The sequence below is a fragment of the Staurois parvus genome, unplaced genomic scaffold (genome assembly GCF_062004578.1).
Source record: "Staurois parvus isolate SC_StPar_1 unplaced genomic scaffold, SC_StPar_1.0 ptg000203l, whole genome shotgun sequence".
Lineage (NCBI taxonomy): Eukaryota > Metazoa > Chordata > Amphibia > Anura > Ranidae > Staurois > Staurois parvus.
Window position 1 is genome coordinate 3,145,007 of NW_028317999.1, and position 17,875 is coordinate 3,162,881.

At 43.0% G+C, this 17,875-nt stretch overlaps 1 protein-coding gene across 1 annotated transcript in view; it reads right to left on the bottom strand.

Moving 5' to 3' along the window:
• Positions 1 to 2,892: 2,892 nt before the first annotated feature.
• LOC149461413 (meprin A subunit beta-like) overlaps positions 2,893 to 17,875 on the bottom strand; it is a 72,440-nt gene continuing 57,457 nt past the window's right edge. The window contains exons 13-15 of the mRNA XM_089678360.1: positions 11,580 to 11,823; positions 4,309 to 4,498; positions 2,893 to 3,071 (exon numbers count right to left, since the gene is read on the bottom strand). Of these exons, the coding sequence (XP_089534486.1) occupies positions 3,057 to 3,071; positions 4,309 to 4,498; positions 11,580 to 11,823 (449 nt within the window). The 3' untranslated portion in view covers positions 2,893 to 3,056. The remainder of the gene's footprint in view (positions 3,072 to 4,308; positions 4,499 to 11,579; positions 11,824 to 17,875) is intronic.

The following is a 17,875-nucleotide window of genomic DNA, read 5'->3' on the forward strand; positions in this document are numbered from 1 at the left end:
CTCCATCTGACGCGTTTTGTGCGCACACGCTTCTTCAGAGGTAGAGACAAAGGTCTGTTTTTGACTGCATTGATGAGAAAATTCTTTTGATTTTCAAGCTTCTTTTGATTAGCTGAAGTGGAGGGGTGGGTGAATGATGTTACAATCTCTACCAATCAGAGGAAGCCTTGTATTCATTGATAAAATGCAAGGCTTCCTGTGAATGGCTGAGCAGTGCTGTCTGACTCAATTGTGTCTCAATAGCAGACATGAATTCCCCATACTGCTGCCTGAACACATACATTTTATAAAGTGCTGGCATCAGGAGCATCTATTAGTAATAGTTAATTTGTCTAGCAGGCCAAACAAACTATTAAAGTGAAAGTAAACATGGAGTTAGCCTAGGTCAGTGCTTCTCAAATAGTGGGGTGTGCCCCCCAGGGGGGGCGCGAGGCTCCGTCAAGGGGGGCGCGTACAGGGGTGGGCAGAGGGCTGCTGTCTCTTACCTGGCTCCCACGATGATCCGTCCAGGAAGCGCTGCTCCTTCTGTCACTCCGACCACTCCCTCACTCCTGCTGCTCGGCTCCGCCTCCTCACCGGTGATTGACCGCCAGAACTGTAGCTCAGGAAAGGTACACAGGCGGCCAATCACGGGCGAGGAGGCGGAGCCGAGCGGACCCGCAAAAATCGAGTGAGGGAAAAGTCGGTAAGTGTGCAGTGCAGAGGTGCTGCTGCAACCACATATGCTGGCTGCAGCAGCACCATACTGCAACAGGGGTCAGCAAGTGTCATTGGTGTCAGTGGGAGGAATAGTGCCGCATCATTGGTGTCACTGACACCAATGATGGGGCACTATTCCTCCCACTGACACCAATGATGGGGCACTATTCCTCCCACTGACACCAATGATGGGGCACTATTCCTCCCACTGACACCAATGATGGGGCACTATTCCTACTTATAACAATTTTATAGACAAATGATACTATTTACAGTCGCGCGGGGGGGCGCGAAATATTTTCTTCTTCCTAGGGGGGCATGACAGAAGATAATTGAGAAGCACTGGCCTAGGTTCACACTGATGCGGTGCAAAATTCGCAGTGTTTTCAGTGCAAATTCTGCACCGCATCAGAATCACACCCCGTTCATGCGAACCGCTGCTGGTGTGTATGTTAACACCCTAAAAACGGTCTGCAAAACACGGTGCGATGTGCAGAATCGGATTGCATAGGTGTGAATACCCATGTGATCCGATTCTAGTGCGAACCCAAAAAAGGGTCCTGCGCGTTTTTGGTGCGGATGCAGTGCAATTAGAGCCATACACAATGTATGGCTCTAATTGCACCACACACAAATCGCATGTGATTTGCACAGGAATGCGGTGTGGTTCCTGTGCGAATCACATGCAATGTACGGCGCCGCATATATGTGAACCCAGGCTTAGGCTTTAAAGCAAAATAAATATTGAATTTCTTTCAAACCAGTCATAGAATGTAGTGTGAGGATCCTCATTCAAAAATCTTCAAGTGTACAGTATGCCTGGCTTTGGCCACCTACATTGTAATGAAAGAGTTGCAGCAATGTAATAGTGTGATAAGAGGCATGGGAATATGGGAAGCGTATATCCAGACAGATATCAGGTAATTTAGGATGACTGGTTGCTGAGAGATTTGGTTACTTGTTAGAAATAATCTAATTAGCAGTTAAATATCCCTGCAGCAATGTCATTTTTTTTTTTTTTTGCTGAACTCACACTTTTTTGTTGTCTTTTGTGTTATACTGTGCATTATCATCCATGGCATTAAAGGCATATTCCATCTTTTGTAGAAAATTAATAACTGCACCCATATTAAAAACAGAAAAAAAATTAGCATTCATTTTTGCATTGGAGCAATGCACAGGTTCCTGCGGTTTGTGTGACAGTAATAATTTTGGGTTATATGGCTGGAGGAACTAATCAATAGACTGAGTGTGGTGACATCACAGCACTTGTGTCCCATTCATACTTACAACTCCTTCTGCTGCAGTGGCAGATGAGATATGTGCTCTTCTATTGACAGAACAAATTAATCTGTGAATGGATGACATAGCTGTGTGGGCAAAGTCGCACACAGAAAACTGAATTAAAGGAAAACACAGGAATCAAAATACCTGAGATTCAGGTAAGAGAGGGGTGCTGGGAGGGTGGGGGCTGCAGAATGTGACCACGTTTCATGTTGCACCCTATCACCCGGTCATGCCAATCAGACTTTGAAATCATGTGACTTCCAGTGAATTTCAAAGTCTGATGTCATTCCGACTTGGGGTGCTACTTGCAAGACATCTGCAGCTTGAAAGATACAGATGTCCATGTGATTTGAACTCGCATGGAAAATCACACCCGGTGTGACCGGGGTGTAAATGTGAGTGTAACAATAAACATGGTCAGAAATGTGGACTTGGCCTTTACACTTAGTCATCATGCATGGGCTTTCAATGCAGGCAAATTGACAAAAATGCATAAAAGCCTTTGTTTTTTATTACAGTACACCACAAAATGTTGTGCTTTGTGTTGTGCCCTACGGCATGGGTCCTTCGCAAAAATGTGTGCTAAAATGCATGTTTCATTGCGTGTACCACAATGTATAATTCAGAATGGCTCCTTGGTAAAATTCATAGCCCTTGGCTTATAGTAGCAATGCTTGAATTATGCCAACGGCCATTGCTGACCTCCTGAATATGTTACTAGACTGACTATTTTGCTTCCCCACTTCTTTAAAACTTTTAATAACTGGCCCAGAAGAAGTATGCAGATCAGAAAAGTTTGAAGTCGTTATCTGTTTACTGAATATGGGTCAGTAACCTGAGGTGTTAAAGCAAGAGGTTTAGCATGAGAGCCAAGCAGCTAGAATTTTCACAAAGTAAAACAGCAACTTCTGTTTATGACAAGTTTACTTTAAAAATTATTTGTTATAATTAATGAATGCATAAGTAGATTATTTAGTGGCTTTTTATATTTGCTTGAAGTTCAGTAAGGCTAGTTTGTCACTGAAGCCATGAGAATGATCATATAGCTGATGTTCCATCATGGAGGAAGCTCACATGGCCATTTTCTGAAAGACAAGTTTTGTGATAGGTTAGTATATAATTACATTTAGGTAAGGTTCAATGAGAAAACAAGTAGAGTGCAGCAGAAACTGAACAGTTGGGCTTTTTGGAACCTAACAAATGGGCACCCTTACTGTGGAGGTAGTAATAGAAAATGCTAGAATATAGTGATTTTCCCAGAGAGAGCATTGTGATCAGTTTAGAGCAGTGGTGGTCAAATCGAAAATTATGGAGCACCTCAAGTGAATCTCCTATCCAGCTGGGACTACACCTGTACTGTAGGTTGGAGATCACCCAGTCTGTCAGTACTACAGATGTTCTTTCAGTGCTGGGATGCTGTCTACCCACTGCCACTGCAAAACCACAGGTGGCCAACCAAATCCAGGATTTGATGGGCCTCTCAAAAATAAAAAAGCTGACCGGTTGTATGTTGGGCATCATTGGTGTAGAGGGAATACATCACCCTGGATGTGAGAATACGCAGGTGGGGGGAGGGGCATTCCCCATACACACAACTTGCACTACCAAAAGGATTAAATGCATAGCTGATCAAATATGTCTATGTAAAACTGAACTATAGTGCCACATATCCATTCCCACCATCTGTCAGATGCCAGGAATGGATTTGTAATGCATCAGTGTTAGTTGATGCAAAGGGGGGAGATCTTGAGCTCTCCTAGTTGTCCCTGGGCTGCTTCAATCCAGGATATAGAGGCATTACCTACATAGAAATGGCAGTGCAAGGGGAGCTTAAGCAAAGTAAACCAAATACTCTAATCCAGGGTTTCTCAGTCAGGGTTCCTCCAGAGGTTGCTAGGGGTTCCATGAGCAATGAGCAGTTTCTGCTTCTCAGATAAGCTTCCACTGACACCACTGATCTTTTTAGCTATTTGTAAGGGGGTAATTCTTCCCAATGATCACAAGTGTAAACAATATTCTGCCCACTGACCGTCACATGAATTGTAGATATAGTCATTTTTAGCAGGAGTTCCCTGAGACCAGAAAGCTATTTCAAGGGTTCCTCTGTGTTGAAAAGGTTGAGAAAGGTTGCTCTAAATCTTAACATTGTACATGATGTCTGTTGGTGATTGTTACATTTGCAGGTTGCCTACATTGGTAGTGACCCATGTGAAGCATGATTTTGTCACCTGTTTTTTTTTTTTTGGTAGGAAATACTTAACATGGTTAAAAGAAAAATACTGAGCTAAAATACAATGCCATATATTAACAGTTTGTACTTACTAAATCATCAGACCCTGCAAGTTGTTTTTTGTGCTTCTTCTTCAAGCAGTACACAGTGACAAGTGTGACTCCTAACATGACGACAAATATAGTGACAGAAGATGACACGGCAATCACCATTGTGTCTTGGCTGGAAACTTTGGTTTGACATTTGTCTCCCACATACCACCAGGCTTTCGTAACTTTACACCTAAGTGGAGAAAATGCAGAAAGTGTTTATGGCTATATGTGTTCGAAGTGCAGGTAACAATGGGGGTTGTTTTATCAGGGTCGTTTGGCTATAAATTGTAAATGTACTGCCAATCTATTTTGTATAAAAGGAAGGGTTATATCCTGTCAGGTTTTTAGGGCAGAAAGAAAAGGTTATTAAACCGATACAAAGACAATGATAAAATAGTCTGGTGACAGGGTCTTTTTAAGTCTCGGTTCACACTACTGCGACCTGAAAGTCTTGTGACTTACAGTGCGACTTTCCCAGGTGACTTGAGTACTACTTTGAAGCGACATGGAAGCAACTCTGAAGCAACTTTCAGGGAATGCCTGGGTAATCTTCCTGTAATATCGGATCAAAATCACATCGATAAAGATGAGGATCCGACTGTGACGCAACTTCCATTAAAGTCTATGGGCACAAGTCGGATAGAAGTCATCTTGAAGTAGCACAGGAACTTTTTCTAAAGTCGGAGCGACTTCAGTAGTGCTAATTATGACAGCTCTTATTGACTAACATGGGATTTTACATGTCATGTGGCTTGGGGTCTCACACATCGGATCCCGACTTGGGATCCGATGTGTGAGACCCCAAGTCACAGTAGTGTGAGCCGAGCCTGTATCAGTTAAAGTGAAATTCCAGGCAAAACCTACTACTAAATGCTCCCCCCCCACCTCCTAATACCTTTTTCTGACCAACCTGTGTAAGAAAGATCTGTATACTTACCTATTTTTATCCTTCTCCAGTCTTCTTGGGAGGGTGCATGTGATCAACACAGGGCCAATCAGCACTGTCCAGACAGAGGGTCATGGGTTATGAAATCTAATAGGGCAGTGAGAGGAGAATGAAAACTCCTCCTACAAGCTTTAACCAGTGCTCAGCTGAACACTGATAGCAGTCACAAGACTGCTCTAGCTGCTGATGAGAAAATTTATTTAGCGGTTTATATTTACTAAACTAGTTACACTTCCATATTCTGTGCACTGTAGGAGACCAGATATAGTGAATGCAGGGCTAAATGCAATTTCTCCTGCGGTCCGGGACCCAGGCCAGTGGTGAGTAGATCAAATCCCAACAAAACAACCACCGGGGCATACAAGGTCGTGCAGCTCCAAACCAAGGCTGGGGAAGCCCGAACAGAACTGTGAAGTAAAACAAGAAGAAGAGCACCAACCTTGCACATTACCTCAGTAACCAAATTTATTTAGTAAAAGAATGGTACTCACAAACAGAGCTCAGGCTCTGAGGAAGAAGGCATGACCTTCGAAACTCATCAGCTGTACAGAGTGTCCACCCCCATGATGGGATTCGCGCTGGCCTCTTGCCTTTGAAGTCCCTGGGAGGACTTACATGCCTGTTTTTATTCGCAGTTTGTGAGTACCATTCTTTTACTAAATAAATTTGGTTACTGAGGTAATGCGCAAGGTTGCTGCACTTCTTCTTGTTTTGCTTCATAGTGAATGCAGGGTCCTGGGTTTAGTAACACTTTAATAGTAGATAGTGTGATGAACGCAGTGCCATACCCCAGCCCTTCTCACCAACTCCTGACAAAGGACTAGCCAATCTAACCCTGCGCTGTCACTTGCATAACAATGCCACTCTCAGCTGCACCCTGCACAAAGATTTTCTAGCTTGCAGGACCACAATCTAGGTACCAGCAGCCTGAGAGCGATTGTCATTGGGTTAAAGTAATTAAGTAATTAACTCTTCAAACGCCACCACCTTTTTAAAGAGGAGAAAACTCACAATCTTAACAATAACAACTATGATGTTAGAATAAATGACTGCAATACGCACTTTCACCAGAGACATAGATGTCCATCTATGTTCAGAGATTTATCATATACAGTAGCACTCTTCAAGGGACAGGGATTCTTTTAGTTTGCATTAGCCCAGGTAGAGACATTATAGAAAAAAGGGTGTTACAAGGAAACAGAGACAATAAAGTCCCAAATACAGTTTCTTATAAGTATTTATATTTCTGAATACCTATCATTTACAGCCTGCTACCATGCAGATTATTGTCCAACATGAAGTTAGCTTCAAAATGGATATAGATATGACAGATCTTAGATATTTATCATAGGAGGGGTGTGGAGGCCTAATCCACTCTGGTACCTCCTAGCATTGTGTTCAAAATGCTACTCAATAACCAAGGTAGATAAAAATGTCTATATTCTGGCTGTGCTATCATTATTTCATGAATGATGGAATATGCTGAAGTTTTAGAGTCTTGGCTGATAACCAGCCCATCAGGGATGTGTTTTGTCCTGACATCCAACTAAGGTATTTATGACCCAATGTTTGGTAACTTTCTGGTCATAGAAGTGGCTATGTCAGATGCTTTTATGGGCCCTGCGATGTATATTGGGGGTTAGATTCTGCTAGTCCTATTACCAGGCTGATAAGGTGTGTCTGCCAGCAACTAAGATTTTGTGGATTGTATGAGCTGAAAGGAGGGGGAGAGAGGAAAAGGACAATAAGAGGTCACTGTGGCCATTTGTATCTTCTGACAAAATGGCATAGAAGACTTGTGACTAGTTTTTGCCTGGAATTCCACTTTAAATATATTCCAATTGCATTCCCCCACGTTCCTGTTGAAAAAAAAGCCCTGGTTACTTGTGCTACCCTAATGTTAGCAACCTAGGGTTGTCACCAGTCCAGGATTCATGCGGACAGTCCAGGTTTTGAATCGTGTGTCCACACATCAGTCGCAGCCCTCCAAAGCACCAATCCTCTGTGGCTCCCCTGCAGCTGCTAGCTTTTCCTCCTCTCCCCTTCCAACATCTGCAGGTGCTGCAAGAGAGATCACTCATTGTGTTTATTCACCACTGAAGCGCAGTAAACTATGTTTACTATGCTTCAGCTTGTGAATGAATAGAAAGTCTTTTTACAGAGACTTCTATTTATTCAGATACAGTGCAGCTAAAGCTCCAGAGAAAGGGAATAAGTCCCTTTGACATCAGGGGCCTGTTAGGATAACCAACAAGTCTTACTTATCTGCTCGCTGCAGTCATTTTGCACAGAGCAGCCCCGATCCTCTTTTTCTAGGGCCCTCGCCAGTGCTCCTGTCCCCTCCCTCCTGTCAAGGCACCCAAGCAGGCTTGCTCCTGAGCTGCTGCTCTGCATCTCCAGTCACACACAGAGCCATGGCTCGGCCCCACCCCCTCTTTCTACTCATTGGCTCACTGACCAGTATCCCCTCTAAAGATGTGCCTTAGCACGAAAGGCCTCAGGAGGAACTGACAGCCTGTGACGCCTGATCTTGCCGTCCAGACCACGTGGAGGTCTGGCGGCCAACCATTGCTAGGGTCAGTAACTTTCTCTTACTTTCTTATATTAACTCCTCACTGTGTGTTTTTCCGGCAATTTGCCAGCATTTTCACTGACCTGATTTTAAAGATTTCATGTACCAATAAAATACTCAGCATACTACACTATGGGTACTCTCCCAATTTTTACCCCTCACTGAGGGGCCGACAGACACAGCTACATATTTTATCCAGAGGAGGGAATCCTGTACCTGGAAGGAACGTGTACCCTGGCTGATCCAAATCTAAGGAGGCCCTGTTAACCCAGCAGATCGACTGATGACACCTCTTCCCCGAGGATAACGACATCTGTGGGATTTGATACACACATGCGCATTTCCTATGCGCGGTCGGTGAGTGCGCATTTCTGTTATAAGCTGTGTTCACCACATTCATGAATCGATCGCAGGATTTTATGAACATTTATCTTTGATCGAACAATTTAGATCGAATTTTGTAGAATTTTATGTCGTGTTATTTAGCGCTGCACTTTACTCATTTAGTGTTATACTAATGTTTTGTCATTTAAGTGCCATTGATAGCCCCTGAGTGGGTGCATCTTTTGCTCTGTTGGTGTTAGAGCACTGTTTTTTCAAATTTTTTATGTGCAATTGATAGCCCCTGCATGGGCATGATTTGTTGCTCCTGTGTTAAACTGTTAAAAATGAATAAAAACCATTGAAATACAAAAAAAAAAACTTTAAGCTTTTAGAACCACTTTATGTTCTGTGTATTACCATTTTCCGAAAATGTTACTTTTTTAGGAGCTTTAAGAGATAGTCGGAGGAGGATGTTAGTTTAATAAATAAATGGTGACCTGTTGACAGCCTTTCTGCACTGCTGACACAAAATAATTGCAAGGAGAACCCATGAACCCTGTGTGCAGGCTCCAGAGAAGTTTCTGCAGCATCCAGAAGAGCCTGCAATGCCCTGGTATCTCTGGTATGATCATTTTTAATCTACGTACTAGCATCTTGCGTGGATGGGGCCCAAATTGAAAGAGAGAGGGCCTCACTGCTCAAACCATTAGTTTCAGAAGGCTATAGGACCCATAAAGGCTGTAAAAGCAATCATTTCTCTTTCTCTCTGGCTGCATTCTTGCAGCCATTGAGAAATACTGTGAGAGCCGTGATTGGTCACAGCTTGTCACATGGTACAAGGCTGTTGTGAATAGCCTTGTACCATGTGATCTCTGATCATTCACAGATTTCACACGTACTAAGCAATGATGTCAGAAGTGACATCTTGCGTACTGCTATGCATGTGATCACTGATTGGCCAATCAGTGGTCACATGATCGGGACCTCACACAGAGGTCCTGTACAGCGATCGGTGTTCTGTGTCCGAAGGACACAGAGGGCACCGGATCGCAGTGCCACGTGCTCCCAGGGAGCGCGTACAGGCTAAAATGGCGGGTGCCATTTATGAACGGCAACCCGCCCCTGCACTGCTCCCGTCCGGCCCATGTATATAAACGGCCAGATGGGAAGTAGTTAAACACGTACGGATGTCACAAGTACCTGCATTTCAAACCATAGCTGTGGTCTATGGGCCTTTAAGGGTCTACTACACTCACAGGCATGTTTATAAAACAGTGAATGTGAATTTCAGCAACATTTTCTGCAGATAAAACTTCCAGGTCTATACTTTTTAAAAGACAGCGATTGATTTATATCCAAAGAATGTCTGGTAAAAGTAACCTTCATTGCTTTACAAATAGATTAATCAATGTTTAACTCTTTCGCTGCCCGGCCCTGCTCTCCACTTTTAAACTCCGGTGGCCAGTGCAATTTTTCCATTGCTTTTTTAATTTTTCACTTACAGCTTTTAGATTTTGTTAAAGACCCCCCAAACCATATATTTTCTGAAAGCACATGACCAGTAGATTAAAAAGAAGGTGCTAATGATTTTTAAGACCCCGTGATATTTGTGCAAATGTTTATCAAACAATATATGTGTTAAAAATATTCAAAAATCCTTATTCGTGGACAGAAACACAACAAAACTTACAAACTTCCTGTTAAATTCCTTCTAAATATAAAAGCTAAACTGCATTGTGTTATTTAATAACAAATATTTGTACATTTTAAATTGCAACATTTTGTGAAATGATGAAAACTGAAGACGCACAAAACTGTAAATGAACACAACTTATTCTACAACTCTGGACTTATCATATTCACTTACAGCTTTCAGAGTTTTTAAAAGACCCCCCCCCCCAACCATATATTTTCTGAAAGCACATGACCTGTAAAATAATAAGTAGGTGCTACTGATCTTTTTAGGCCCTGTGATATGTGCACACATCAAAACAATAAAAACAATATTTCCTCTAAAAATGCACAAAAATCCTTATTCACAGAAACAAACACAGCAAACCTTACAAAATTCTTGCTAACTTCCTACTAAATATAAAAGCTAAACTACATTGAGTTGATACATAGCAAAATATTTGTAATTTTAAATTGCGCTTTTTTGTGAAATGGTGAAAAACTGAAGGTGCGCAAAACTGTAAACATAGTTTACTCTAAAAATCTGCGGTTATCCGTTTTCACGTACAGCTTTCAGTGTTTGTAAAAGACACCCCAAACCATACATTTTATGAAAACACATGACCTGTAGAATTAAAAAAAGTACTACTGATTTTTTTGGGACCCATGATAATTGCACAATATTGCAAAATAGCTATTTTCACTAAAAATATACAAAAATCATTATTAGCAGACACAAATTCAACATAACTTACAAAATTCCTGCTAAATTCCTACTAGGCCTCGTTAACGTGGGGCATACTAAAGTGTGTGCCCGTGGGGGGGGGGGCGTGTTACCTGCACAGAGATGCCTAGGTGTTCCATGCATTCCTGTGCAGGCAGTCCCATTTATGTCAATTGGGATGCAGCAGCAGCACAGGCACAGCTACTGCTCCCAATCTTACATCCGTGTGTGAGATGCCAGAGGTCTAATTAGACCACCGATGTCCTCGAAAGAGAATGAAGAAATAGCGTTCAGTCACTTTCTCTGCAGCCTTAGCTGCAATGCATATGAATAAATAGAGAGAGGTCTCTGTATACCAGCCCCCCCGCTCTCCATCTTGACAGCTATTTCCCTCTCGAGCAGCAGCTGCCGGAAGGGGGAAGGAGGGGAAGCCAGCCGACTACATTGTGGGAGGGTTGCCACCGGATCAGTGAGGGGGGGGCACTACAGGGGGGATCAGAATGCCAGCGGGGGAATATATTTTGAATTTTTTTTTCTCTGTGACTCCCCTTTAGCATATAAACCCAGCAAGAGGGCAAAGGAGGGAAGCTGAAAGCTACAGGGGGGAGGGGATCGGTGTGGAGGTAGAACAAATCGGTTCTGCTGGGATTAGTGCGGTGGGGGGAGGGACAAATAACAGTGGTCATGGGATTGGCTTCTGTCAAACAAGCAACTGTACACATGGGCCGAAAGTTGGCCATTTCTACTGTAATGGCTTATTTCGGTATATCGATATACAGCCTGTGTGTATGGGGCTTAAGTAGTTGCTGTCTGCTTTTAGGGGCTTCAATGGCAGGAGATCCCCAGCAGAATTCCCTCTTCATCCTAAATGCTACAGTCAACACTTCCATGATGGGTGCTTCATATAGAGAAGAAAAAACAGTGAAATCCATCTGTGATAGAATAATACTGTTAATGAGATCTCGTGGAAGTGGGTGGAGAAATGATCTACGGAATTCAATTGGTAATCAAATCATGTCATAGCTCAGCTGTACCTGCAGACTGGCTTGTTATCCTCACTGATACAGATGCCGTCATTGTCACAGATATGATTTGCACAGGCACTATCTGGTTTTGATGTTGTAGTCGTTGTGAGGCTTCCTGTTCCTGGTGTTGCTGTGCTGGTTGTTCCTGTTCCCGATGTTCTTGAGGTGGTAGTTGTTCCTGTTCCTATTGTAGTTATTGGTCTAGTAGTAGTAGACGGAGGGACTGGCTGAGTTGTATTTAGATGCGTTACATCTGGTTAAAAAAAAAAAATTTAAAGAGTATGTAAACCCTAACAATAAACCTCTCTTCTTTAACAGTTAGAATATTTTTGATCCTACCAGAAATCAGGTAAACTGACAACTTCCTATGCTCTCTGCATTTACTGACTGTTAGCAATTACATTGTTCTCAGTTATCTCTTAGTACTACAGAAACCCTGAAGCAGCACTATCATGCCAGAGCTGGAAGTGTGTTACTGGTAGAACCACCGTTTAAAGTATACACTCACTGGACACTTCATTAGGTAAACCTTACTAGTGCCAAGAAAATATCCTTCACACCAGTACACCACCAACGTGAACCATTGATACAAGGCAGGATGGATTCATGCTTTTATGTTGTTTACACCAAATTCTGACCCTATCGTCTGAATGTCACAGCAACCAGTCTGCCTATTCTCCTCTGACCTCTGACATCAACAAGGCATTTTCATCCACACAACTGCCACTCACTGGAAATTTTCTCTTTTTTGGACCATTCTCTGTACACCCTAGAGATGGTTGTGTGTGAAAATCCCAGTAGTTCAGCAATTTTTGAAATACTCAGACCAGCACTTCTGGCACCAACAACTATGTCACATTAAAGTCGTCTTCACCATGTCTAGATCCCTAAATGCATTGAGTTGCTGCCATGTGATTGGCTGATTAGCAATTTGTACCTACTAAAGTGGTTGGTGAGGGTATATAGCAGCATCAATTTAAGGAGCACTTTAAACATATATTGTACATTCACATCAGTCCCTGCCCTCAATGAGCTTACAATCTAAGGTTCCTATCTCACATTCATACATACAAATATCAGGGCCAATTTAGACAGGAACCAATTAACCCACCAGCATGTCCGGAGTACCTGTAGGAAACCCATGCAGGCATAGGGAGAACATGCAATATTCAATATTCATGCAATATAGATTATTTCTTCTACATCTTTCAGGATGTTCTATGATGACATGCTTTGTTAATATACAATCTCTTACTATGGACAATAGACAAAGTTCTTGTGAAGCAGCTATCTGAGTGAGCACTCTTTAGCTCTAGTTCTTCAGCAAGCTAGTGTTGGGGCCCCATCTTTATGGTGGTGCACATGAGTACAGTCCCAGTAAAGTCTGTGTCTGTGTGTATCTGTACATGTGCCTGCGTGTATGTACATGTATGTGTATGTGTACATGTGTTTGTGTGCATGTACATGTGTGTTTGTATGTATGTACATGTGTCTGTGTGTACATGTGTCTGTGTATATGTACATGTGCCTGTCTGTATGTACATGTGTCTGTGCTTGTGTACATGTATCTGTGTGTATGCGTGTCTGTACGTGCCTGTGTGTGTATACATGTGTCTGTATGTGTGTGTGTGTACATGTGTCTCTGTGCATGTGTGTACATGTTTCTGTGTGTGTGTATGTACATGTCTGTGTGTGTGTACAGGTGTCTCTGTTTGTGTGTGTTTGTTGGTGGCGAGTAACTCTTAAGGCCTGGCTAGTAACTCAGGACTTGAAACTTTAAGCCCTGGCATAGTATATAGATGTCTATATTTAGATTTCTAATTTTAAGGCCTAACTGCAGGAAAAACTTTTGTTTTCTAGTTAGATGGGGGGGGGGGGGGTTGAACTTCAGTCAGGGTTTTTGTTTTGGTCTTTGCCGGCTGGAAAGGTGTCCCCTTACTACCAGTTCCCACTGACCAATGTCACCAGTAGAGATGAGCGAATCGAAGTATCCGAAGTGGAATTCGAGTCGAATATCGGAAAAATTTCGATTCGTGCCGAATCCGAAAAATAGCCTAATTCGGACGCGCGAATCGAAATTTTTCAGAAAATGGCGGCTGACATGTGCGGCGACGGAGCGGGGATGTCTGGGAAGGCGCGCAGACAAGGCGCGCTGACCCATAATGCATTCCTCAACTACATGTGATCGCATCAGCCTATCAGCAGCCAGCCAGCCAGCACTGTGTAATGGTCGAGCTATAAATAGCGGCCATTTTGGAATTCTTCATTTGCCTGCAGTTATTGAACAGAGGCAGACCGCTCTGTACTAGGGACAGGGACAGAGTTAGGGCCACAGAAACGATAATTGGGGACAGAGAAAAGTTACTTAGGGACAGAGAACCATTACTCAGGGACACAGACTTGTTAATGAGGGCCACAGAATCGTTATTTAGGGACAAAGAAACGCTAGTTAGGGCCACAGAATTCATAATCAGGGACAGACAGAATTGTTACTCAGTGCCAGAGAATTGTTACTTAGGGCCACAGAAACGTTATTAGGGCCACAGAATTGTTACTCAGGGACAGACAGAATTGTTACTGAGTGCCAGAGAATTGTTACTCAGGGACAGACAGAATTGTTACTGAGTGCCAGAGAATTGTTACTTAGGGCCACAGAAACTTTAATTAGGGCCACAGAATTTTTACTCAGGGACAGACAGAATTGTTACTCAGTGCCAGAGAATTGTTACTCAGGGACAGACAGAATTGTTACTGAGTGCCAGAGAATTGTTACTTAGGGCCACAGAAACTTTACTTAGGGCCACAGAATTTTTACTCAGGGACAGACAGAATTGTTACTGAGTGCCAGAGAATTGTTACTCAGGGACAGACAGAATTGTTACTGAGTGCCAGAGAATTGTTACTTAATGCCACAGAAACTTTACTTAGGGCCACAGAATTGTTACTCGCACAGACACAGAATTGTTACTCGCACAGACACAGAATTGTTACTGAAGGCCACAGAACTGTTACTTAGGGCCACAGAATTGTTACTCGCACAGACACAGAATTGTTACTCGCACAGACACAGAACTGTTACTGAGGGCCACAGAACTGTTACTTAGGGCCACAGAATTGTTACTCGCACAGACACAGAATTGTTACTCAGGGCCACAGAACTGTTACTTAGGGACAAAGAAACGCTAGTTAGGGCCACAGAATTCATACTCAGGGACAGACAGAATTGTTACGGAGTGCCAGAGAATTGTTACTCTGGGCCACAGAAACTTTACTTAGGGCCACAGAATTTTTACTCAGGGACAGACAGAATTGTTACTGAGTGCCAGAGAATTGTTACTCAGGGACAGACAGAATTGTTACTGAGTGCCAGAGAATTGTTACTTAGGGCCACAGAAACTTTACTTAGGGCCACAGAATTGTTACTCGCACAGACACAGAATTGTTACTCGCACAGACACAGAATTGTTACTGAAGGCCACAGAACTGTTACTTAGGGCCACAGAATTGTTACTCGCACAGACACAGAATTGTTACTCGCACAGACACAGAACTGTTACTGAGGGCCACAGAACTGTTACTTAGGGCCACAGAATTGTTACTCGCACAGACACAGAATTGTTACTCAGGGCCACAGAACTGTTACTTAGGGACAAAGAAACGCTAGTTAGGGCCACAGAATTCATACTCAGTGACAGACAGAATTGTTACGGAGTGCTAGAGAATTGTTACTCTGGGCCACAGAAACTTTACTTAGGGCCACAGAATTTTTACTCAGGGACAGACAGAATTGTTACTGAGTGCCAGAGAATTGTTACTCAGGGACAGACAGAATTGTTACGGAGTGCCAGAGAATTGTTACTCAGGGCCACAGAAACTTTACTTAGGGACACAGAATTTTTACTCAGGGACAGACAGAATTGTTACTGAGTGCCAGAGAATTGTTACTCAGGGACAGACAGAATTGTTACGGAGTGCCAGAGAATTGTTACTTAGGGCCACAGAAACTTTACTTAGGGCCACAGAATTGTTACTCGCACAGACACAGAATTGTTACTCGCACAGACACAGAACTGTTACTGAGGGCCACAGAAACTTTACTTAGGGACAAAGAAACGCTAGTTAGGGCCACGGAATTCATACTCAGGGACAGACAGAATTGTTACGGAGTGCCAGAGAATTGTTACTCAGGGACAGACAGAATTGTTACGGAGTGCCAGAGAATTGTTACTCAGGGACAGACAGAATTGTTACTGAGTGCCAGAGAATTGTTACTTAGGGCCACAGAAACTTTAATTAGGGCCACAGAATTTTTACTCAGGGACAGACAGAATTGTTACTGAGTGCCAGAGAATTGTTACTCAGGGACAGACAGAATTGTTACGGAGTGCCAGAGAATTGTTACTCAGGGACAGACAGAATTGTTACTGAGTGCCAGAGAATTGTTACTTAGGGCCACAGAAACTTTAATTAGGGCCACAGAATTTTTACTCAGGGACAGACAGAATTGTTACTGAGTGCCAGAGAATTGTTACTCAGGGACAGACAGAATTGTTACAGAGTGCCAGAGAATTGTTACTCAGGGCCACAGAAACTTTACTTAGGGCCACAGAATTTTTACTCAGGGACAGACAGAATTGTTACTGAGTGCCAGAGAATTGTTACTCAGGGACAGACAGAATTGTTACGGAGTGCCAGAGAATTGTTACTCAGGGCCACAGAAACTTTACTTAGGGCCACAGAATTTTTACTCAGGGACAGACAGAATTGTTACTGAGTGCCAGAGAATTGTTACTCAGGGACAGACAGAATTGTTACTGAGTGCCAGAGAATTGTTACTTAGGGCCACAGAAACTTTACTTAGGGCCACAGAATTGTTACTCGCACAGACACAGAATTGTTACTCGCACAGACACAGAATTGTTACTGAAGGCCACAGAACTGTTACTTAGGGCCACAGAATTGTTACTCGCACAGACACAGAATTGTTACTCGCACAGACACAGAACTGTTACTGAGGGCCACAGAACTGTTACTTAGGGCCACAGAATTGTTACTCGCACAGACACAGAATTGTTACTCAGGGCCACAGAACTGTTACTTAGGGACAAAGAAACGCTAGTTAGGGCCACAGAATTCATACTCAGTGACAGACAGAATTGTTACGGAGTGCTAGAGAATTGTTACTCTGGGCCACAGAAACTTTACTTAGGGCCACAGAATTTTTACTCAGGGACAGACAGAATTGTTACTGAGTGCCAGAGAATTGTTACTCAGGGACAGACAGAATTGTTACTGAGTGCCAGAGAATTGTTACTTAGGGCCACAGAAACTTTAATTAGGGCCACAGAATTTTTACTCAGGGACAGACAGAATTGTTACTGAGTGCCAGAGAATTGTTACTCAGGGACAGACAGAATTGTTACCGAGTGCCAGAGAATTGTTACTCAGGGACAGACAGAATTGTTACTGAGTGCCAGAGAATTGTTACTTAGGGCCACAGAAACTTTAATTAGGGCCACAGAATTTTTACTCAGGGACAGACAGAATTGTTACTGAGTGCCAGAGAATTGTTACTCAGGGACAGACAGAATTGTTACGGAGTGCCAGAGAATTGTTACTCAGGGCCACAGAAACTTTACTTAGGGCCAGAGAATTTTTACTCAGGGACAGACAGAATTGTTACTGAGTGCCAGAGAATTGTTACTCAGGGACAGACAGAATTGTTACTGAGTGCCAGATAATTGTTACTCAGGGCCCCAGAAACTTTACTTAGGGCCAGAGAATTTTTACTCAGGGACAGACAGAATTGTTACTGAGTGCCAGAGAATTGTTACTCAGGGACAGACAGAATTGTTACTGAGTGCCAGATAATTGTTACTCAGGGCCCCAGAAACTTTACTTAGGGCCACAGAATTTTTACTCAGGGACAGACAGAATTGTTACTGAGTGCCAGAGAATTGTTACTCAGGGACAGACAGAATTGTTACTGAGTGCCAGAGAATTGTTACTTAGGGCCACAGAAACTTTACTTAGGGCCACAGAATTGTTACTCGCACAGACACAGAATTGTTACTCGCACAGACACAGAATTGTTACTGAGGGCCACAGAACTGTTACTTGGGGCCACAGAAACGTTAATCAGGGACACAGAATTGTTACTGAGGGCCACAGAACTGTTACTTAGGGCCACAGAATTGTTACTCGCACAGACACAGAATTGTTACTCAGGGACACAGAATTGTTACTCAGGGACACATAATCGTTTAATTAAAGAGTATGTCAGACAACATGCAGAGGAGTGGCAG